The following is a 24,962-nucleotide window of genomic DNA, read 5'->3' on the forward strand; positions in this document are numbered from 1 at the left end:
TCTGAAATGATAAGTTAAATATTAAATGCGAAGGGATGACCTTTGTTAAACAATAATTATTGTTTATATGTCTGTCGTTAGGGGAGACCAGGAGACCCTGGACTTAAGGGACTTAACGGACCAGGCGGACCTAAAGGAGGCATGGTCCGTCACCGTTCACACCTCTAAGCTTCTGCTATGCCTACAGAGGGTGGTTGTGTGATACAGTAGATACTACATAGGAATGTTATGCTACAGTCTTAGAAATGTTTCTTCCACCTACATCCTATAGCTTTCATTGGCTGTTCCTGTGGGAGAACCCTTTGAAGAAGTAGAACCCTTTCCGCAGAGGCTTCTAAATGTCTACATGGAACCCAAAAGGGTTCTTAAAAAGGCTTTTCCCATGGGAACCTTCATTTCCAATTGTGTACATGCTGTAATACCAATAGATGAAATACCATCTGTTTCAGTTCCTGCTGCATTCAGACACATTCCAGGCAAACTGCCCATAAGAAGAACAATGGCTGACTGAAAATATGATGTCTGTTTGTGTAAATATTTGACCATGAATATTGAGGTCAAACAAAGGCTAACATGTATTCTGTCATTCCCAGGGTGAAAATGGTCTACAGGGGAAGCCAGGTCTTCATGGGGATCTCGGCCCCAAAGGATCCAAGGTCAGAGAAGCTTCCTCTTTAATGGTGGGGGAGCAGAGGAGAATTTTGCATTGCATTCTGGGTACATGATTCAGCAGTAACTCTCAGGGAAACAGACAACATGGGGAGTTTCTCCACTAAGATACAGTACACTCCTTCTTTCATAGAACATTGTGTGTGTGTGTGTGTGTGTGTGTGTGTGTGTGTGTGTGTGTGTGTGTGTGTGTGTGTGTGTGTGTGTGTGTGTGTGTGTGTGTGTGTGTGTGTGTCCTCCCTCTGTTTGTTTAGGGAGGTCCAGGGCTGCCCGGTCCAAGAGGACATCAAGGAGATAATGGGCCAGATGGACAGATCGTATGTTGCTACTATTACTAATGCTTCTACTAGAAATACTACTCTACGACTCCTACTCTACTATTGTTAATATATTGTCACTGCTAATCTAATAATCTACTAATCTGCTAATCTAATAAAACACTAATCTACTAATCTGCTAATCTAAAACACTACTAATCTGCTAATCTACGAACCTGCTAATCTAATAAACTACTAATCTGCTAATCTAATAAACTACTAATCTACCAATCTGCAAATCTACTAAACTACTAATATGCTAATCTAATAAACTAATAATCTGCTAATCTAATAAACTACCAATCTACTAATCTGCTAATCTACTAATCTGCTAATCTAATAATCTACTAATCTAATAAACTAGTAATCTACTAATCTGATAATCTACTAATCTGATAATCTAATAAACTACTAATCTGATAATCTTTTTATCTGCTAATCTGCTAATCCACTAATCTGCTAATCTAATAAACTGCAAATCTACTAATTTGCTAATCTAATAAACTATTAATCTGCTAATCTACTAATCTAATAATCTAATAAACTGCTAATCTGCTAATTTAATAAACTACTAATCTGCTACTGCTTATACTATACTGCTACTACTAATGTTGTTGTATTGTCACTACTAAACTACTAATCTGCTACTGCTACTTCTATTGCTACTGCTACGAAACTACTACTCTGCTACTACTGTTACTACTACTTCTACTACTACTCTAGCTACTGCTACCACTACTTCTACTTGTACTACTAATACTACTTCTACTACTACTACTACTACTTATTCTACTACTACTAGTACTACGACTACTAGTCTACTTCTAATACTACTACTTGTTTACTTCTACTACTACTACTACTACTAGTCTACTACTACTACTACTACTACTAGTCTATTACTACTACTACTACTACTACTACTACTATTAGTCTACTACTACTATCACTACCACTACTACTACTACTACTAGTCTACTTCTACTACTACTACTACTACTACTATTACCACTTCTACTACTACTTCTTCTATGACTACTTCTACTACTACTACTAGTACTACTACTACTACTACTACTACTACTACTACTGGCATACTTCTACTACTACTAGTCTACTTCTAATGCTACTACTTGTTTACTTCTACTACTACTACTACTACTACTACTACTACTACTACTACTACTACTACTACAACTACTACTACTACTACTACTAGTCTACTACTACTAGTCTGCTAGTCTACTTCTACTCCTACTACTACTACTAGTCTACTTCTAATACTACTACTTGTTTACTCTCTACTACTACTACTACTACTACTAGTCTAATACTACTAGTCTACTACTACTACTACTACTACTAGTCTATTACTACTACTACTACTACTACTAGTCTACTACCACTACTACTACTACTACTACTACTACTACTACTACTACTACTACTACTACCACTACTACTACTACTACTAGTCTACTTCTACTACTACTACTACTACCACTACTTCTACTACTACTACTACTACCACTACTACTACTACTTCTACTACTACTACTAGTAGTAGTCCTACTACTGGTCTAGTTCTCCTCCTCCTCCTCCTCCTACTACTACTACTACTACTAGTCTACTTCCACTACTACTTCTACTACTAGTCTACTACTACTACTACTACAACTACTGGTCTACTACTACTACTACTACTATTACCACTTCTACTACTACTACTTCTTCTACTACTACTAGTCTACTTCTACTACTACTAGTAGTATTACTACTACTACTACTACTACTACTACTACTAGTCTACTTCTACTACTACCACTACTTCTACTTGTACTACTACTACTACTTCTACTACTACTACTACAACTACTGCTGCTACTGGCCTACTTCTACTACTACTAGTACTATTACTACTAGTCTACATCTAATACTACTACTTGTTTACTTCTGCTACTACTACTACTACTACTACTAGTCTACTACTACTAGTCTACTTCTACTACTACTGGTAGACTAGTCTACTACTACTACTACTATCCTACTTCTACTACTACTACTATCCTACTTCTGCTACTACTACTACTACTACTACTACTACTACTCTCCTACTTCTACTACTACTACTACTACCACTACTACTACTACTTCTACTACTACTACTAGTAGTAGTCCTACTACTGGTCTAGTTCTCCTCCTCCTCCTCCTCCTACTACTACTACTACTACTAGTCTACTTCCACTACTACTTCTACTACTAGTCTACTACTACTACTACTACAACTACTGGTCTACTACTACTACTACTACTATTACCACTTCTACTACTACTACTTCTTCTACTACTACTAGTCTACTTCTACTACTACTAGTAGTATTACTACTACTACTACTACTACTACTACTACTAGTCTACTTCTACTACTACCACTACTTCTACTTGTACTACTACTACTACTTCTACTACTACTACTACAACTACTGCTGCTACTGGCCTACTTCTACTACTACTAGTACTATTACTACTAGTCTACATCTAATACTACTACTTGTTTACTTCTGCTACTACTACTACTACTACTACTAGTCTACTACTACTAGTCTACTTCTACTACTACTGGTAGACTAGTCTACTACTACTACTACTATCCTACTTCTACTACTACTACTATCCTACTTCTGCTACTACTACTACTACTACTACTACTACTACTCTCCTACTTCTACTACTATCCTACTTCTACTACTACTACTTCTACTACTACAACCCTACTTCTACTACTACTACTATCCTACTTCTACTACTACTACTACTACTATCCTACTTCTACTACTAGTCTACATCTACTACTACTACTTCTACTACTACTACTACTATCCTACTTCTACTACTACTACTAGTACTAGTCTACTTCTAATACTACTACTTGTTTACTTCTACTACTAGTCTGCTAGTCTACTTCTACTACTAGTAGTACTACTATCCTACTTCTACTACTACTTGTCTACTTCTACTACTTCTACTACTACTTCTACTACTACTACTACTACTTCTACTACTACTACTACTATCCTACTTCTACTACTACTACTAGTACTACTATCCTACTTCTGCTACTACTGGTCTACTTCTACCACTCTACTCTATTCTATGATATCCTCCTGTTTTGTACCTTTTGTTTAGTCAGAATACATGTTGCCATGTCTACATTTTGAGCATACTGCGACAGTCTTCTTGTCTAAGTAAAAGGTTAAATAAATACATCTACATTTCGGGAATTGTTTATTTATTGACGGTAGTCTATACCTATGTATTTCAGTGACTATGACTGCCATGTGGGTATATAATATTTTTCTTTATTTGAATTCTTTATGCATATAGCATTCCGTATGGCATCTCTGTGTTACAGGGAACTGCTGGAGAGCCTGGTGATCCTGGACAGATTGGACCCCATGGAGATCGTGGACCAAAGGTGGGGTTGAGTTATATAGATCCTGGACCAAAGGTGGGGTTGAGTTATATAGATCCTGGACCAAAGGTGGGGTTGGGTTATATTATAGATCCTGGACCAAAGGTGGGGTTGAGTTATATTATAGATCATGGACCAAAGGTAGTGTTGGGTTATATTATAGATCCTGGACCAAAGGTAGGGTTGGATTATATTATAGATCATGGACCAAAGGTGGGGTTGGGTTATATTATAGATCCTGGACCAAAGGTAGGATTGAGTTATATTATAGATCATGGACCAAAGGTGGGGTTGGGTTATATTATAGATCCTGGACCAAAGGTGGGGTTGGGTTATAATATAGATCCTGGACCAAAGGTGGGGTTGGGTTATATTATAGATCCTGGACCAAAGGTGGGGTTGAGTTATATTATAGATCCTGGACCAAAGGTAGGGTTGGATTATATTATAGATCATGGACCAAAGGTAGGTTGAGTTATATTATAGATCATGGACCAAAGGTGGGGTTGGGTTATATTATAGATCCTGGACCAAAGGTGGTGTTGGGTTATATTATAGATCCTGGACCAAAGGTGGTGTTGGGTTATACTATAGATCCTGGACCAAAGGTAGGGTTGGATTATATTATAGATCATGGACCAAAGGTGGGGTTGGGTTATATTATAGATCCTGGACCAAAGGTAGGGTTGGGTTATATTATAGATCATGGACCAAAGGTGGGGTTGGGTTATATTATAGATCCTGGACCAAAGGTAGGGTTGGATTATATTATAGATCATGGACCAAAGGTAGTGTTGGGTTATATTATAGATCCTGGACCAAAGGTAGGGTTGGGTTATATTATAGATCCTGGACCAAAGGTAGGGTTGGATTATATTATAGATCCTGGACCAAAGGTAGTGTTGGGTTATATTATAGATCCTGGACCAAAGGTGGGGTTGAGTTATATAGATCCTGGACCAAAGGTAGTGTTGGGTTATATTATAGATCATGGACCAAAGGTAGTGTTGGGTTATATTATAGATCATGGACCAAAGGTGGGGTTGAGTTATATAGATCCTGGACCAAAGGTAGTGTTGGGTTATATTATAGATCATGGACCAAAGGTAGTGTTGGGTTATATTATAGATCATGGACCAAAGGTGGGGTTGGGTTATATTATAGATCCTGGACCAAAGGTGGGGTTGAGTTATATTATAGATCATGGACCAAAGGTAGTGTTGGGTTATATTATAGATCCTGGACCAAAGGTAGGGTTGGATTATATTATAGATCATGGACCAAAGGTGGGGTTGGGTTATATTATAGATCCTGGACCAAAGGTAGGATTGAGTTATATTATAGATCATGGACCAAAGGTGGGGTTGGGTTATATTATAGATCCTGGACCAAAGGTGGGGTTGGGTTATAATATAGATCCTGGACCAAAGGTGGGGTTGGGTTATATTATAGATCCTGGACCAAAGGTGGGGTTGAGTTATATTATAGATCCTGGACCAAAGGTAGGGTTGGATTATATTATAGATCATGGACCAAAGGTGGGGTTGGGTTATATTATAGATCCTGGACCAAAGGTAGGGTTGGGTTATATTATAGATCATGGACCAAAGGTGGGGTTGGGTTATATTATAGATCCTGGACCAAAGGTAGGGTTGGATTATATTATAGATCATGGACCAAAGGTAGTGTTGGGTTATATTATAGATCCTGGACCAAAGGTAGGGTTGGGTTATATTATAGATCCTGGACCAAAGGTAGGGTTGGATTATATTATAGATCCTGGACCAAAGGTAGTGTTGGGTTATATTATAGATCCTGGACCAAAGGTGGGGTTGAGTTATATAGATCCTGGACCAAAGGTAGTGTTGGGTTATATTATAGATCATGGACCAAAGGTAGTGTTGGGTTATATTATAGATCATGGACCAAAGGTGGGGTTGAGTTATATAGATCCTGGACCAAAGGTAGTGTTGGGTTATATTATAGATCATGGACCAAAGGTAGTGTTGGGTTATATTATAGATCATGGACCAAAGGTAGTGTTGGGTTATATTATAGATCCTGGACCAAAGGTGGGGTTGAGTTATATAGATCCTGGACCAAAGGTGGGGTTGGGTTATATTATAGATCCTGGACCAAAGGTAGTGTTGGGTTATATTATAGATCATGGACCAAAGGTAGGGTTGGGTTATATTATAGATCATGGACCAAAGGTAGTGTTGGGTTATATTATAGATCCTGGACCAAAGGTAGGGTTGGGTTATATTATAGATCATGGACCAAAGGTAGGGTTGGGTTATATTATAGATCATGGACCAAAGGTAGGATTGGGTTATATTATAGATCCTGGACCAAAGCTGGGGTTGGGTTATATTATAGATCCTGGACCAAAGGTGGGGTTGAGTTATACAGATCGTGGACCAAAGGTAGTGTTGGGTTATATTATAGATCATGGACCAAAGGTAGGGTTGGGTTATATTATAGATCATGGACCAAAGGTAGGGTTGGGTTATATTATAGATCCTGGACCAAAGCTGGGGTTGAGTTATTTCTTATATAAATCTTGAAAGAGGGAAGGACTATTGGTCAGTAAAGTGGACACACTTCCCACAGTGTACTGTAGTTAGTGGACACTTCCCACAGTGTACTGTAGTTAGTGGACACTTCCCACAGAGTAATGTAGTTAGTGGACACTTCCCACAGTGTAATGTAGTTAGTGGACACTTCCCACAGTGTACTGTAGTTAGTGGACACTTCCCACAGTGTACTGTAGTTAGTGGACACTTCCCACAGTGTACTGTAGTTATTGGACACTTCCCACAGTGTAATGTAGTTAGTGGACACTTCCCACAGAGTAATGTAGTTAGTGGATACTTCCCACAGAGTAATGTAGTTAGTGGACACTTCCCACAGTGTACTGTAGTTAGTAGACACTTCCCACAGAGTAATGTAGTTAGTGGACACTTCCCACAGAGTAATGTGGTTAGTAGACACTTCCCACAGAGTAATGTAGTTAGTGGACACTTCCCACAGAGTAATGTAGTTGGTGGACACTTCCCACAGAGTAATGTAGTTAGTAGACACTTCCCACAGTGTAATGTAGTTAGTGGACACTTCCCACAGTGTACTGTAGTTAGTGGACACTTCCCACAGTGTACTGTAGTTAATCTTCTTCTGTGTTTTAGGGTGACAAAGGAAGAGATGGGTTCAACTATCCGGGACTAAGAGGCGAAACGGTACCGTTTGACATTTGACAAGATGAATGTCGTCAGCTCAAGAGTTCACAATACTGTTGTACTGTGATGCTGTTCTGTCTGTTTGTCTGTCTGTCAGGGAGCTACAGGGGACAATGGACGTCCAGGCCCTTGGGGAAGCAGAGGGAATTGTGGTGACAAAGGAGAAGCTGGGATGAAAGGTCCAAACGGTGAACCGGTAAGCTCCAGCTGCTGTCATGAACAGCTGAATGTACACTTGGATTAGTTTGTATTCATTAATGTGGATGGTTAGCCTAGGATTTGCTTTGGTAGTTGCCAAGCCTGAGATAAATATTCTTGAGAACTGAGTCAGTGTTCTGAAGATGTCTATGTATGCTGTGGACTCAACACTACACATGTCAGCTACCACAGCAAGTGAAATGACTGCGACACTTAACAAAGATCTGCAGTCAGTTTCAGAATGGGTGCCAAGAAATAAGTTAGTCCTAATTTAGTGAAATCATTCACTAAACACCAAACCTCAACTAAATCTTGTAATAAATAATTTAGAAATTGAGCAAGTTGAGGAGAGTAAACTGCTTGGAGTAACCCTGGATTGTAAACTGTCATGGTCAAAACATATTGTCGGTCTATAATAAAATGCTGCTCTGCATTCTTAACAACATTATCAACAAGGCAGGTCCTACGGGCCCTAGTTTCTACCTTCTTAACAACATTATCAACAAGGCAGGTCATACAGGCCCTAGTTTCTACCTTCTTAACAACATTATCAACAAGGCAGGTCCTACAGGCTCTAGTTTCTACCTTCTTAACAGCACTATCAACAAGGCAGGTCCTAGTTTCTACCTTCTTAACAGCACTATCAACAAGACAGGTCCTACAGGTCCTAGTTTCTACCTTCTTAACAACATTATCAACAAGGCAGGTCCTACAAGTCCAAGTTTCTACCTTCTTAACAGCACTATCAACAAGGCAGGTCCTACAGGTCCCAGTTTCTACCTTCTTAACAGCACTATCAACAAGGCAGGTCCTACAGGTCCTAGTTTCTACCTTCTTAACAGCACTATCAACAAGGCAGGTCCTACAGGCCCTAGTTTCTACCATCTTAACAACATTATCATCAAGGCAGGTCCTACAGGTCGTAGTTTCTACCTTCTTAACAACATTATCAACAAGGCAGGTCCTACAGGTCGTAGTTTCTACCTTCTTAACAACATTATCAACAAGGCAGGTCCTACAGGCCCTAGTTTCTACCTTCTTAACAACATTATCAACAATGCAGGTCCTACAGGTCCTAGTTTCTACCTTCTTAACAGCACTATCAACAAGGCAGGTCCTACAGGCCCTAGTTTCTACCTTCTTAACAGCACTATCAACAAGGCAGGTCCTACAGGCCCTAGTTTCTACCTTCTTAACAACATTATCATCAAGGCAGGTCCTACAGGCCCTAGTTTCTACCTTCTTAACAACATTATCAACAAGGCAGGTCCTACAGGCCCTAGTTTCTACCTTCTTAACAACACTATCAACAAGGCAGGTCCTACAGGTCCTAGTTTCTACCATCTTAACAACATTATCAACAAGGCAGGTCCTACAGGTCGTAGTTTCTACCTTCTTAACAACATTATCAACAAGGCAGGTCCTACAGGCTACAGGTCCAAGTTTCTACCTTCTTAACAACATTATCAACAAGGCAGGTCCTACAGGTCGTAGTTTCTACCTTCTTAACAACATTATCAACAAGGCAGGTTCTACAGGCCCTAGTATTGTCACACCTGGACTACTGTTCAATCGTGTGGTCAGGTAACACAAAAAGGGACTTAGGAAAATTCCAGTTGGTTCAGAACAGGGCAGCACAGCCGGCCCTTAGATGTACACAGAGAGCTAATATTAATACTATGCATGTCAATCTCTCCTGGCTCAAAGTGGAGGAGAGATTGACTTCATCACTACTTGTATTTATGAGAGGTATTGGCATGTTGAATACACAGAGCTGTCTGTCTAAATTACTAGCACACAGCTCAGACACCCATGCATACCCCACAAGACATGCCACCAGAGGTCTCTTCACAGTCCCCAAGTCCAGAACAGACTCTGGGAGGCACACAGTACTACATAGAACCATGACTACATGGAACTCTATTCCACATCAGGTAACTGATGGAAGCAGTAGAATCAGATTTTAAAAAATAGGTAAAAATACACCTGATGGAACCTGATGGAACAGCGGGGACTGTGAAGAGACACAAACAGGCACAGACACACACGCTAACACACAAACTCGACACAGACAGAATGGTGGTATTATAAACATCGTATTTAAAGATATGTACTAATGTAATAATGTTACATGTACTGTTTGACTTGATTCAATTCATTTGTTTGGAGGAAGAGCTAATGAGGATCCTTAATAAATACTACGTCATCCAATTTGTGCAATATGTTAGGAATGTTGTGCTTAAGATCCCAGAGTGCATCTTTAAGAGGTGAAGTCCAGGGTTACCTTGGCAGCTGCTAACCTTAGAGCATTCTAGAAGGAAGGAATCAGTGCTCTAAAGAGGTGAAGTCCAGGGTTACCTTGGCAGCTGCTAACCTTAGAGCATTCTGGAAGGAAGGAATCAGTGCTCTAAAGAACATGTTTGTGTTCTATTCTTGAGAAGTGGTGAGCTAACCCAGCTGAGTAACATGTGTTTGGGCTCACTGAAGAACCTGTCTTTGTGTTATTGTTGTCCAGGGACATCCAGGTCAACAGGGAGTGAATGGGAGGAGAGGATCCAGAGGAGGCCCTGGAGCTCCTGTAAGTATACTACCACAGGACACATCACTGGCTGCCTGTGTTACTCTGACTCTGATCAGACAGCAGAAGAACATTTTACTTCATTTTTATTTATCCTTTATTTAACTAGGCAAGTCAGTTAAGAACTAATTCTTATTTACGATGACGGCCTAGGAACAGTGGGTTACTGCCTTGTTCAGGGGCAGAACGACAGATTTTTACCTTGTAAGTTCAGGGATTCGATCAAGCTACTTTTCGGTTACTGGCCCAACACTAAGCTACCTGCCGCCCCAATGTCTGTTTACCGATCGGTACATTTTTCTTACAGGGTAATCCTGGACCAGAGGGAGACCCTGGCCTTTCTGTAAGTCAACTGTATAAACTTTATATTAAAAACATCATGATATGAAGACATTCAATCTGTTCCTATCGTGTCATATCCGATGAATAATACTACTGATCAATAATGCTACTGATCTGATCCTATAGTGTCATATCCGATGAATAATACTACTGATCAATAATACTACTGATCTGATCCTATAGTGGCATATCTGATCAATAACACTACTGATCAATAATACTACTGATCTGATCCTATAGTGTCATACCTGTTTAACACTACTGATCAATAATACTACCGATTAATAATACTACTGATCTGATCCTATAGTGTCATATTTGATGAATAATACTACTGATCAATAATACTACTGATCAATAATACTACTGATCTGATCCTATTGTGGCATATCTGATCAATAATACTTGTGAGCGGACCAAGTAATTGGGCGTCACTCTAAAGCGGGAAGGTGGAATAAACGAGTCAGGAGTAGGTTTTCTTGATTGAACACAGTTCTCTATTGAGGGCATTTGGTCAACACAAACACTCCAACATAATCAATGAAAATCTTCTAAGGAATAAACATACATCTTCTTCTCCAGATGAAACAGGAACACAATAGGATTATCTTTAAACTACAACAAAAAGTCACGGGATTGTCACCGTCTTAGTGGTTCTTCCTGGATAGCTCCTCTCTCTCGGTGGCCATCTTCCAGAGATAGTTTCCCCCCCCTCTCTGCTGGTTCCATTCTCTCTCTTATAGGGGAAGGAGAGTATGTCATTAGTACCGTCAGCTGTGCTTAATTGCCTCTGGTTACCTTGTCTCCCATGCCTTGTTGGGCTACTATCCATGAGCCCAGCCTGCCCTCTGGTGGTCCTTCCACATACTACTGATCAATAATAATACTGATCTGATCCTATAGTGGCATATCTGATCAATAATACTACTGATCAATAATACTACTGATCTGATCCTATAGTGTCATACCTGTTTAACACTACTGATCAATAATACTACTGATCAATAATACTACTGATCTGATCCTATAGTGGCATATCTGATCAATAATACTACTGATCAATAATACTACTGATCTGATCCTATAGTGTCATACCTGTTTAACACTACCGATCAATAATACTACTGATCAATAATACTACTGATCTGATCCTATAGTGGCATATCTGATCAATAATACTACTGATCTGATCCTATAGTGGCATATCTGATGAATAATACTACTGATCAACAATACTACTTATCAATAATACTACTGATCTGATCCTATAGTGGCATATCTGATCAATAATACTACAGATCAATAATACTACCGATCAATAATACCACTGATCAATAATACTACTGATCTGATCCTATAGTGGCATATCTGATCAATAATACTACTGATCAATAATACTACTGATCTGATCCTATAGTGTCATACCAGTTTAACACTACTGATCAATAATACTACTGATCAATAAAACTACTGTTCTGATCAATAATGCTACTGATCTATAATACTACTGATCAATAATACTACTGATCAATAATACTACTGATCTGATCCTATAGTGGCATATCTGATCAATAATACTACTGATCGATAAAACTACTGATCTGATCCTATGGTGTCATATCTGATCAATAATACTAATGATCAATAATACTACTGATGAATAATACTACTGATCTGATCCTATAGTGTCATATCTGATGAATAATACTACTGATCAATAATACTACTGATCAATAATACTACTGATCTGATCCTATAGTGGCATATCTGATCAATAATACTACTGATAAATGATACTACTGATCTGATCCTATAGTGGCATATCTGATGAATAATACTACTGATCAATAATACTACTGATCAATAATACTACTGATCTGATCCTATAGTGGCATATCTGATCAATAATACTACTGATAAATGATACTACTGATCTGATCCTATAGTGGCATATCTGATCGATACTACTACTGATCAATAATACTACTGATCTGATCCTATAGTGTCATATCTGATCAATAATACTACTGATCAATAATACTACTGATCTGATTCTATAGTGGCATATCTGATCAATAATACTACTGATCAATAATACTATCGATCTGATCCTATGGTGTCATATCTGATCAATAATACTACTGATCAATAATACTACAGATCAATAATACTACTGAACTGATCCTATAGTGTCATATCTGATTAATCAAATCAAAGTTTATTTGTTACATGCGCCGATTACAACAGGTGTAGACCTTACAGTGAAATGCTAATTTACAAGCTCTCACCAACAATGCAGTTTTAAGACACCCCCCCCCCCCCCCCCCCCCCCCCCCCAAAAAAAAGTAAGAGATAAGAATAACAAATCTTTAAAGAGCAGCAGTAAATAACATATCAGTGAAGACACTTGCCAGTTGGTCAGTGAATGCTCGGAGTACACATCCTGGTAATCCGTCTGGCCCTGCGGCCTTGTGAATGTTGACCTGTCTGAGGTCTTACTCACATCGGCTGCGGAGAGCGTGATCACACAGTCGTCCGGAACAGCTGGTGCTCTCATGCATAATAATACTACTGACCTGTTCCTGTTCCTGTTGTGTCTGTTTGTGTTTGTTTATAATACTGATCTGCTTTGATTTAGGACTGTGATGTTATGAGCTACATCAGAGAGACATGTGGTTGTTGTGGTAAGTGATGATGACTTAGGACTGTGATGTCATGTGGTAAGTGATGATGACTTAGGACTGTGATGTCATGTGGTTGTTGTGCTAAGTGATGATGACTTAGGACTGTGATGACATGTGGTTGTTGTGGTAAGTGATGATGACTTAGGACTGTGATGTCATGTGGTAAGTGATGATGATTTAGGACTGTGATGTCATGTAGTAAGGGATGATGATCTAGGACAGTGATGTCATGTGGTAAGTGATGATGACTTAGGACTGTGATGTCATGTGGTTGTTGTGGTAAGTGATGATGACTTAGGACTGTGATGTCATGTGGTTGTTGTGGTAAGTGATGATGACTTAGGACTGTGATGTCATGTGGTAAGTGATGATGACTTAGGACTGTGATGTCATGTGGTAAGTGATGATGACTTAGGACTGTGATGTCATGTGGTAAGTGAGGATGATTTAGGACTGTGATGTCATGTGGTAAGTGATGATGACTTAGGACTGTGATGTCATGTGGTTGTTGTGGTAAGTGATGATGACTTAGGACTGTGATGTTATGTGGTAAGTGATGATGACTTAGGACTGTGATGTCATGTGGTAAGTGAGGATGATTTAGGACTGTGATGTCATGTGGTTGTTGTGGTAAGTGATGATGACTTAGGACTGTGATGTCATGTGGTTGTTGTGGTAAGTGATGATGACTTAGGACTGTGATGTCATGTGGTTGTTGTGGTAAGTGATGATGACTTAGGACTGTGATGTCATGTGGTTGTTGTGGTAAGTGATGATGACTTAGGACTCTGATGTCATCTGGTTGTTGTGGTAAGTGATGATGACTTAGGACTGTGATGTCATGTGGTTGTTGTGGTAAGTGATAATGACTTAGGACTGTGATGTCATGTGGTAAGTGATGATGATTTAGGACTGTGATGTCATGTGGTAAGTGATGATGACTTAGGACTGTAATGTCATGTGGTAAGTGATGATGATTTAGGACTGTGATGTCATGTGGTTGTTGTGGTAAGTGATGATGACTTAGGACTGTGATGTCATGTGGTAAGTGATGATGATTTAGGACTGTGATGTCATGTGGTTGTTGTGGTAAGTGATGATGACTTAGGACTGTGATGTCATGTGGTAAGTGATGATGATTTAGGACTGTGATGTCATGTGGTTGTTGTGGTAAGTGATGATGATTTAGGACTGTGATGTCATGTGGTTGTTGTGGTAAGTGATGATGACTTAGGACTGTGATGTCATGTGGTAAGTGATGATGATTTAGGACTGTGATGTCATGTGGTTGTTGTGGTAAGTGATGATGACTTAGGACTGTGATGTCATGTGGTTGTTGTGGTAAGTGATGATGATATCCAGGTATGTAGTCTTCTATGTGTAGATACGCCAAATGAAATTTCCCCTCGAGGGACAATGACATTGTATTGAATTGACAGACATTTTGGTGGCTATGATATGTATGAAGATTTAAAACCGTGCAAGTTTCCAATGCTGCTCCTAATCCATCCTGTTTCTGTGTTTCCCCTGCAGACTGTGAGAAGAGATGCGGGGCGCTGGACATTGTGTTCGTGATTGACAGCTCAGAGTCAGTGGGTCTGACCAACTTCACCCTGGAGAAGAACTTTGTCATCAACACCATCAACAGGCTGGGATCCATGGCAACACACCCACATTCAGAGACAGGTAAAAGATGACCTCTTTAGGTACAGCCCTTTCTAACTACCTGTGTGACAGACTGCATGGGTCTGCTGAGCTAAAGCCTGAGCAATAAAGTCTCATGAATGATGACTCATCACATCAGCATGGTTCACCAAACCACTTCTGGTTCCCATGTACAGACATTCTCATAGATCCCTCTTCTCTCCTCAGGAACCAGGGTTGGTGTTGTGCAGTACAGTCACAACGGGACATTCGAGGCCATCCGACTTAATGACTCCAACATAGACTCCATCTCTGCCTTCAAGGTCCGTGTAGCTGGTTCAGTGACTGGCATTACTCCGCAAGCTAATGCTTTTAGCTCAGCAGGCTTAACAGTCTCCATCTCTGACTTGCAGGTGGCTGTGAAGAACCTCCAGTGGATAGCCGGGGGCACCTGGACTCCCTCCGCTCTGAAGTTTGCCTATGACCACCTGATCAGGGACAGCCGGCGGACCAGAGCCAAGGTGTGCTGTGAACCACTTAGCTAGCCTATGATTATGTCTGTTCTTGCTATATAGTATCTATGGGTCTGAGGCCTGGCTAAATAATCTGTAACATGGTCGCTGCTGCCCCCATGTGGATGGGAAAGTGAACTCTGTCTTGCTGTGGCCTAACACTCCATTCTTAACAGGTGTCGGTCGTGGTCATCACGGACGGCCGCTTCGACCCGCGGGATGATGACTCTCTGCTGACCTACCTCTGCGACGACCCCAGCGTGGACGTGAACGCCATCGGGGTCGGGGATATGTTCGGCCGGGAGGGACAGCACGAGAGCCTCGAGTCCATCGCATGCCAGAGGCATGATCGCGTGACGGGGATGACACGTTTCGCTGACCTGGTGGCGGATAACTTTATAGACAGGATGGAGTCGGTGCTCTGCCCCGGTGAGACTATTATTAATATAAACGTATCTCCTAAAGCAAGAGATGGTGTCTTTAGACATGTCAATATTGGCCTCCCGAGTGGCGCAGCGGTCTACGACACTGCATCGCAATGCTTGAGGCGTCACTACAGACCCAGGTTTGACCTCGGGCTGTGTCGCAGCCGGCCGCGACCGGGAGACCCATGAAGCAGTGCACAATTGGCCCAGCGTCGTCCGGGTTAGGGGAGGGTTTGGCCGCATGTTCTTGTCCCATCGCGCTCTAGTGACTCCTGTGGCGGTCCGGACGCATGCACGAAACGGTCGCCAGTTCTACGGTGTATTAGACTGGCTTCTGGACTAAGTGAGCAATGTGTCAAGAAGCAGTGTGACTTGGCAGGGTGGTGTTTCGGAGGATGCATGGCTCTCGACCTTCGCCTCTCCCGATTCCATACAGGAGTAGCAGCGATTTGACAGACTAACTACATGTTGGATATCATGAAATTGGGGAGAAAGTAAAACTATAATAAAACACGTCAACATCCTCGTGTTGTACTGACCTAAGACTGGTGTTGTACTGACCTCAGACTGGTGTTGTACTGACCTCAGACTGGTGTTGTACTGACCTCAGACTGGTGTTGTACTGACCTCAGACTGGTGTTGTACTGACCTCAGACTGGTGTTGTACTGACCTCAGACTGGTGTTGTACTGACTTCAGACTGGTGTTGTACTGACCTCAGACTGGTGTTGTACTGACCTCAGACTGGTGTTGTACTGACCTCAGACTGGTGTTGTACTGACTTCAGACTGGTGTTGTACTGACCTCAGACTGGTGTTGTACTGACCTCAGACTGGTGTTGTACTGACCTCACACTGGTGTTTGTACTGACCTCAGACTGGTGTTGTACTGACCTAAGACTGGTGTTGTACTGACCTCAGACTGGTGTTGTACTGACCTCAGACTGGTGTTGTACTGACCTCAGACTGGTGTTGTACTGACCTCAGACTGGTGTTGTACTGACTTCAGACTGGTGTTGTACTGACCTCAGACTGGTGTTGTACTGACCTCAGACTGGTGTTGTACTGACCTCACACTGGTGTTGTACTGACCTCAGACTGGTGTTGTACTGACCTAAGACTGGTGTTGTACTGACCTCAGACTGGTGTTGTACTGACCTCAGACTGGTGTTGTACTGACCTCAGACTGGTGTTGTACTGACCTCAGACTGGTGTTGTACTGACCTCAGACTGGTGTTGTACTGACCTCAGACTGGTGTTGTACTGACCTCAGGACTGGTGTTGTACTGACCTCAGACTGGTGTTGTACTGACCTCAGACTGGTGTTGTACTGACCTCAGACTGGTGTTGTACTGACCTCACACTGGTGTTGTACTGACCTCAGACTGGTGTTGTACTGACCTCAGACTGGTGTTGTACTGACCTCAGACTGGTGTTGTACTGACTTCAGACTGGTGTTGTACTGACCTCAGACTGGTGTTGTACTGACCTCAGACTGGTGTTGTACTGACTTCAGACTGGTGTTGTACTGACCTCAGACTGGTGTTGTACTGACCTCAGACTGGTGTTGTACTGACCTCACACTGGTGTTGTACTGACCTCAGACTGGTGTTGTACTGACCTAAGAATGGTGTTGTACTGACCTCAGACTGGTGTTGTACTGACCTCAGACTGGTGTTGTACTGACCTCAGACTGGTGTTGTACTGACCTCAGACTGGTGTTGTACTGACCTCAGACTGGTGTTGTACTGACCTCACACTGGTGTTGTACTGACCTCAGACTGGTGTTGTACTGACCTCAGACTGGTGTTGTACTGACCTCAGACTGGTGTTGTACTGACTTCAGACTGGTGTTGTACTGACCTCAGACTGGTGTTGTACTGACCTCAGACTGGTGTTGTACTGACTTCAGACTGGTGTTGTACTGACCTCAGACTGGTGTTGTACTGACCTCAGACTGGTGTTGTACTGACCTCAGACTGGTGTTGTACTGACTTCAGACTGGTGTTGTACTGACCTCAGACTGGTGTTGTACTGACCTCAGACTGGTGTTGTACTGACCTCAGACTGGTGTTGTACTGACCTCAGACTGGTGTTGTACTGACTTCAGACTGGTGTTGTACTGACCTCAGACTGGTGTTGTACTGACCTCAGACTGGTGTTGTACTGACCTCAGACTGGTGTTGTACTGACTTCAGACTGGTGTTGTACTGACCTCAGACTGGTGTTGTACTGACCTCAGACTGGTGTTGTACTGACCTCAGACTGGTATTGTACTGACCTCAGACTGGTGTTGTACTGACCTCAGACTGGTGTTGTACTGACCTCAGACTGGTGTTGTACTGACTGGTGTTGTACTGACCTCAGACTGGTGTTGTACTGACCTCAGACTGGTGTTGTACTGACCTCAGACTGGTGTTGGTGGTGAGCCTCAGACTGGTGTTGTACTCAGACAGGACATGATGGGTGTCTGACTGGTGCTACTAGACTAGAGCAGGACATGATGGGTGTCTCAGACAGGACATGATGGGTGTCTCAGACAGGTCAAGATGGGTGTCTGACTGGTGCTACTAGACTAGAGCAGGACATGATGGGTGTCTCAGACAGGACATGATGGGTGTCTCAGACAGGACATGATGCGTGTCTCAGACAGGACATGATGGGTGTCTCAGACAGGACAGGATGGGTGTCTCTGACTGGTGTTACTAGACTAGAGCAGGACATGATGGGTGTTTCAGACAGGACATGTTGGGTGTCTCAGACAGGACATGATGGGTGTCTCAGACAGGACATGATGGTTGTCTCAGACAGGACATGATGAGTGTCTCAAACAGGACATGATGGGTGTCTCTGACAGGATGTCTCAGACTCAGTCAAGAGCTTGTAATGCCACCACCAATTGTAGGTAGAACCTAACCTTTTTCCATTTCTCTTCTAGAGCCCGTTATTGTTTGCCCTGACTTGCCCTGCGTAACAGGTCAGTTTTTACTTGTTACTGTATACTCTATTGTCATTGTACAAGATTAGTCTTTCATCCGAGTTATACTGTCTGACAAAATACACAATAGGTCAATTTGTACTACATTATACAGTAATGATAAGGTTTCAAACTAAAATATATGACTGAGCGTTCACTGACTTTGCCTTCATCAGAACCAGAGGTGGCACAGTGTATTGACAGACCTGTTGATCTGGTGTTTCTTCTGGACGGTTCTGAACGTCTCGGTCATGAGAACTTCAACCAAGTCCGTGACTTCGTCCAGCACTTGGCGAACCACTTGACGCTGGCGCAGGACAAGAACGACCGCCAGGGAGCCCGCATGGCGCTGCTACAGTACGGAGGAGAAGCTGAGCATCACCTGGCCTTTCACATGACCCACGACCTTCCGTCCATCCTAGAGGGTCTGGCCAGCATGGACTATCATGACATGTCTTCTTCTATGGTGGGGGCGGCCATCTCACACACCGTAGACCACGTTCTGACGCGGCTCAACGTGCGCCAGACCAGACACCACGCCGAGCTCAACTTCGTCTTCATCACTGACGGCGTCACCGGGAGGAAGGGGCTGGAGGAGGGGGTCGACGCCATGCGAAACAACCAGGCAGTCTCCACGGTGATCGCCATGGGGACCGACGTGGAACAGGAAGTGTTGGAGAAGCTGGCCTTAAAGGACCAGTACGCCATCTTTAAAGGAACAGACTTCTATGAGCTCAACAAGCACAGCTTCCTAGATCGGTTCCATCAGTGGGTCTGTTAAAGGGGACATTTTGATTTGGACTGTCACGTTTATGGATTTCACGGTATTAAAATGATTGAGGTCAAGTTAATGTTGATAATGAATGGATTAGGGTTAGTTTGAGGGTCAGGGTGTAAAGGTCAGGGGGTAAAGGTTGTTTAAGGGTTAGTGTAAGGGTGTACATTTCCCTCATTGAGATCATACATGTCTGCATTGATTTACCATCAAGTGAAACCTCAAGCATAAGCAATAGTCAATACAAGATCAGTCACAGGGCTGTTTGTTTGTGTTTCAATGGATTTTGCAGAATATTGTATTAATTACGTACAAACTGGATATGTTTTATAAGAATTCATTAAAGAAATGTAAGTAGTGTTTAGCAAACATACCTATATAGAGTGATGGACGGCTGAATCTGTACTGTTTGGGCACGTTCACATTCTTCTCCTTCCTCCTCCTCCTCCCCCTCCTTGTCTTCTACCTCACATCCAAGAAGAACCATGTTTAAACTCCAACATCACACCACACACAAGTCAGGTAGAGCGCCCATACAATACTGCAGCAAAGGTACCACTTACCAAGTCGTCCACATCTCCAGTATCGTACAACACAGGAGCTGCTGCTACTTCTCTTTTCCTCAGCAGTCAGGAACTGAGGACATAATCAAGCTCCAGCCAGGGTTGATCAGTCACATGAGGACAGAATCAAACTTCAGTCTGGATGATCGGTCAATGGAGACTAACTGCTAGGATGAAGTTAGGGAACAGCCAGGCTGAAGATAAAGGTACAGCCAGGCTGAAGATAAAGGAACAGCCAGGCTGAAGATAAAGGAACAGATAAAGGAACAGCCAGGCTGAAGATAAAGGAACAGACAGGCTGAAGATAAAGGAACAGATAAAGGAACAGCCAGGCTGAAGATAAAGGAACAGCCAGGCTGAAGATAAAGGAACAGATAAAGGAACAGCCAGGCTGAAGATAAAGGAACAGCCAGGCTGAAGATAAAGGAACAGATAAAGGAACAGCCAGGCTGAAGATAAAGGAACAGCCAGGCTGAAGATAAAGGAACAGCCAGGCTGAAGATAAAGGAACAACTAGGCTGAAGATAAAGGAACACATAAAGGAACAGCCAGGCTGAAGATAAAGGAACAGATAAAGGAACAGCCAGGCTGAAGATAAAGGAACAGCCAGGCTGAAGATAAAGGAACAGCCAGGCTGAAGATAAAGGAACAGCCAGGCTGAAGATAAAGGAACAGATAAAGGTACAGCCAGGCTGAAGATAAAGGAACAGCCAGGCTGAAGATAAAGGAACAGCCAGGCTGAAGATAAAGGAACAGCCAGGCTGAAGATAAAGGAACAGCCAGGCTGAAGATAAAGGAACAGCCAGGCTGAAGATAAAGGTACAGCCAGGCTGAAGATAAAGGAACAGCCAGGCTGAAGATAAAGGAACAGCCAGGCTGAAGATAAAGGAACAGCCAGGCTGAAGATAAAGGAACAGCCAGGCTGAAGATAAAGGAACAGCCAGGCTGAAGATAAAGGAACAGCCAGGCTGAAGATAAAGGTACAGCCAGGCTGAAGATAAAGGAACAGCCAGGCTGAAGATAAAGGAACAGCCAGGCTGAAGATAAAGGAACAGCCAGGCTGAAGATAAAGGTACAGCCAGGCTGAAGATAAAGGAACAGCCAGGCTGAAGATAAAGGAACAGATAAAGGTACAGCCAGGCTGAAGATAAAGGAACAGCCAGGCTGAAGATAAAGGAACAGCCAGGCTGAAGATAAAAGTACAGCCAGGCTGAAGATAAAGGAACAGCCAGGCTGAAGATAAAGGAACAGCCAGGCTGAAGATAAAGGAACAGATAAAGGTACAGCCAGGCTGAAGATAAAGGAACAGCCAGGCTGAAGATAAAGGAACAGCCAGGCTGAAGATAAAGGTACAGCCAGGCTGAAGATAAAGGAACAGCCAGGCTGAAGATAAAGGAACAGCCAGGCTGAAGATAAAGGAACAGCCAGGCTGAAGATAAAGGTACAGCCAGGCTGAAGATAAAGGAACAGCCAGGCTGAAGATAAAGGAACAGATAAAGGTACAGCCAGGCTGAAGATAAAGGAACAGCCAGGCTGAAGATAAAGGAACAGCCAGGCTGAAGATAAAAGTACAGCCAGGCTGAAGATAAAGGAACAGCCAGGCTGAAGATAAAGGAACAGCCAGGCTGAAGATAAAGGAACAGATAAAGGAACAGCCAGGCTGAAGATAAAGGTACAGCCAGGCTGAAGATAAAGGAACAACTAGGGTGAAGATAAAGGAACAGCCAGGCTGAAGATAAAGGAACAACTAGGCTGAAGATAAAGGAACAGCCAGGCTGAAGATAAAGGAACAGCCAGGCTGAAGATAAAGGAACAAATAAAGGTACAGCCAGGCTGAAGATAAAGGAACAGCCAGGCTGAAGATAAAGGTACAGCCAGGCTGAAGATAAAGGAACAGATAAAGGAACAGCCAGGCTGAAGATAAAGGAACAGCCAGGCTGAAGATAAGGAACAGCCAGGCTGAAGATAAAGGAACAACTAGGCTGAAGATAAAGGAACATATAAAGGAACAGCCAGGCTGAAGATAAAGGTACAGCCAGGCTGAAAATAAAGGAACAGCCAGGCTGAAGATAAAGGAACAGCCAGGCTGAAGATAAAGGTACAGCCAGGCTGAAGATAAAGGAACAGCCAGGCTGAAGATAAAGGAACAGCCAGGCTGAAGATAAAGGAACAGATAAAGGAACAGCCAGGCTGAAGATAAAGGTACAGCCAGGCTGAAGATAAAGGAACAACTAGGGTGAAGATAAAGGAACAGCCAGGCTGAAGATAAAGGAACAACTAGGCTGAAAATAAAGGAACAGCCAGGCTGAAGATAAAGGAACAGCCAGGCTGAAGATAAAGAACAAATAAAGGTACAGCCAGGCTGAAGATAAAGGAACAGCCAGGCTGAAGATAAAGGTACAGCCAGGCTGAAGATAAAGGAACAGATAAAGGAACAGCCAGGCTGAAGATAAAGGAACAGCCAGGCTGAAGCTAAAGGAACAGCCAGGCTGAAGATAAAGGAACAACTAGGCTGAAGATAAAGGAACAGATAAAGGAACAGCCAGGCTGAAGATAAAGGAACAGCCAGGCTGAAAATAAAGGAACAGATAAAGGTACAGCCAGGCTGAAGATAAAGGAACAGCCAGGCTGAAGTTAAAGGAACAGCCAGGCTGAAGATAAAGGAACAGATAAAGGAACAGCCAGGCTGAAGATAAAGGTACAGCCAGGCTGAAGATAAAGGAACAACTAGGCTGAAGATAAAGGAACAGATAAAGGAACAGCCAGGCTGAAGATAAAGGAACAGATAAAGGAACAGCCAGGCTGAAGATAAAGGAACAGATAAAGGAACAGCCAGGCTGAAGATAAAGGAACAGACAAAGGAACAGCCAGGCTGAAGATAAAGGAACAGCCAGGCTGAAGATAAAGGAACAACTAGGCTGAAGATAAAGGAACAGATAAAGGAACAGCCAGGCTGAAGATAAAGGAACAGCCAGGCTGAAGATAAAGGTACAGCCAGGCTGAAGATAAAGGAACAGCCAGGCTGAAGATAAAGGAACAGCCAGGCTGAAGATAAAGGAACAGCCAGGCTGAAGATAAAGGTACAGCCAGGCTGAAGATAAAGGAACAGCCAGGCTGAAGATAAAGGAACAGATAAAGGTACAGCCAGGCTGAAGATAAAGGAACAGCCAGGCTGAAGATAAAGGAACAGCCAGGCTGAAGATAAAAGTACAGCCAGGCTGAAGATAAAGGAACAGCCAGGCTGAAGATAAAGGAACAGCCAGGCTGAAGATAAAGGAACAGATAAAGGAACAGCCAGGCTGAAGATAAAGGTACAGCCAGGCTGAAGATAAAGGAACAACTAGGGTGAAGATAAAGGAACAGCCAGGCTGAAGATAAAGGAACAACTAGGCTGAAGATAAAGGAACAGCCAGGCTGAAGATAAAGGAACAGCCAGGCTGAAGATAAAGGAACAAATAAAGGTACAGCCAGGCTGAAGATAAAGGAACAGCCAGGCTGAAGATAAAGGTACAGCCAGGCTGAAAATAAAGGAACAGATAAAGGAACAGCCAGGCTGAAGATAAAGGAACAGCCAGGCTGAAGATAAGGAACAGCCAGGCTGAAGATAAAGGAACAACTAGGCTGAAGATAAAGGAACATATAAAGGAACAGCCAGGCTGAAGATAAAGGTACAGCCAGGCTGAAAATAAAGGAACAGCCAGGCTGAAGATAAAGGAACAGCCAGGCTGAAGATAAAGGTACAGCCAGGCTGAAGATAAAGGAACAGCCAGGCTGAAGATAAAGGAACAGCCAGGCTGAAGATAAAGGAACAGATAAAGGAACAGCCAGGCTGAAGATAAAGGTACAGCCAGGCTGAAGATAAAGGAACAACTAGGGTGAAGATAAAGGAACAGCCAGGCTGAAGATAAAGGAACAACTAGGCTGAAAATAAAGGAACAGCCAGGCTGAAGATAAAGGAACAGCCAGGCTGAAGATAAAGGAACAAATAAAGGTACAGCCAGGCTGAAGATAAAGGAACAGCCAGGCTGAAGATAAAGGTACAGCCAGGCTGAAGATAAAGGAACAGATAAAGGAACAGCCAGGCTGAAGTTAAAAGGAACAGCCAGGCTGAAGCTAAAGGAACAGCCAGGCTGAAGATAAAGGAACAACTAGGCTGAAGATAAAGGAACAGATAAAGGAACAGCCAGGCTGAAGATAAAGGAACAGCCAGGCTGAAAATAAAGGAACAGATAAAGGTACAGCCAGGCTGAAGATAAAGGAACAGCCAGGCTGAAGATAAAGGAACAGCCAGGCTGAAGATAAAGGAACAGATAAAGGAACAGCCAGGCTGAAGATAAAGGTACAGCCAGGCTGAAGATAAAGGAACAACTAGGCTGAAGATAAAGGAACAGATAAAGGAACAGCCAGGCTGAAGATAAAGGAACAGATAAAGGAACAGCCAGGCTGAAGATAAAGGAACAGACAAAGGAACAGCCAGGCTGAAGATAAAGGAACAGCCAGGCTGAAGATAAAGGAACAACTAGGCTGAAGATAAAGGAACAGATAAAGGAACAGCCAGGCTGAAGATAAAGG

General features: G+C 42.6%; 1 protein-coding gene and 1 long non-coding RNA gene across 2 annotated transcripts in view; both read left to right on the top strand.

The window, feature by feature from the left end:
* LOC109870781 (collagen alpha-2(VI) chain) overlaps positions 1-20,206 on the top strand; it is a 34,434-nt gene extending 14,228 nt beyond the window's left edge. Inside the window, exons 19-33 of the mRNA XM_031805908.1 lie at positions 82-144; positions 594-656; positions 924-986; positions 4,399-4,461; positions 7,644-7,694; positions 7,792-7,890; positions 10,408-10,470; positions 10,778-10,813; positions 13,451-13,496; positions 15,030-15,182; positions 15,369-15,463; positions 15,554-15,661; positions 15,829-16,081; positions 19,014-19,052; positions 19,229-20,206. Of these exons, the coding sequence (XP_031661768.1) occupies positions 82-144; positions 594-656; positions 924-986; positions 4,399-4,461; positions 7,644-7,694; positions 7,792-7,890; positions 10,408-10,470; positions 10,778-10,813; positions 13,451-13,496; positions 15,030-15,182; positions 15,369-15,463; positions 15,554-15,661; positions 15,829-16,081; positions 19,014-19,052; positions 19,229-19,833 (1,800 nt within the window). The 3' untranslated portion in view covers positions 19,834-20,206. The remainder of the gene's footprint in view (positions 1-81; positions 145-593; positions 657-923; positions 987-4,398; positions 4,462-7,643; positions 7,695-7,791; positions 7,891-10,407; positions 10,471-10,777; positions 10,814-13,450; positions 13,497-15,029; positions 15,183-15,368; positions 15,464-15,553; positions 15,662-15,828; positions 16,082-19,013; positions 19,053-19,228) is intronic.
* A 957-nt stretch (positions 20,207-21,163) lies between these two features.
* On the top strand, positions 21,164-24,727 carry LOC116357720 (uncharacterized). The gene is made up of 3 exons (XR_004205651.1): positions 21,164-21,209; positions 22,927-23,088; positions 24,568-24,727. It is a non-coding gene; the product is annotated as an uncharacterized LOC116357720 (long non-coding RNA).
* Positions 24,728-24,962: the final 235 nt, after the last annotated feature.

The sequence above is a fragment of the Oncorhynchus kisutch genome, linkage group LG26 (assembly GCF_002021735.2).
Source record: "Oncorhynchus kisutch isolate 150728-3 linkage group LG26, Okis_V2, whole genome shotgun sequence".
Lineage (NCBI taxonomy): Eukaryota > Metazoa > Chordata > Actinopteri > Salmoniformes > Salmonidae > Oncorhynchus > Oncorhynchus kisutch.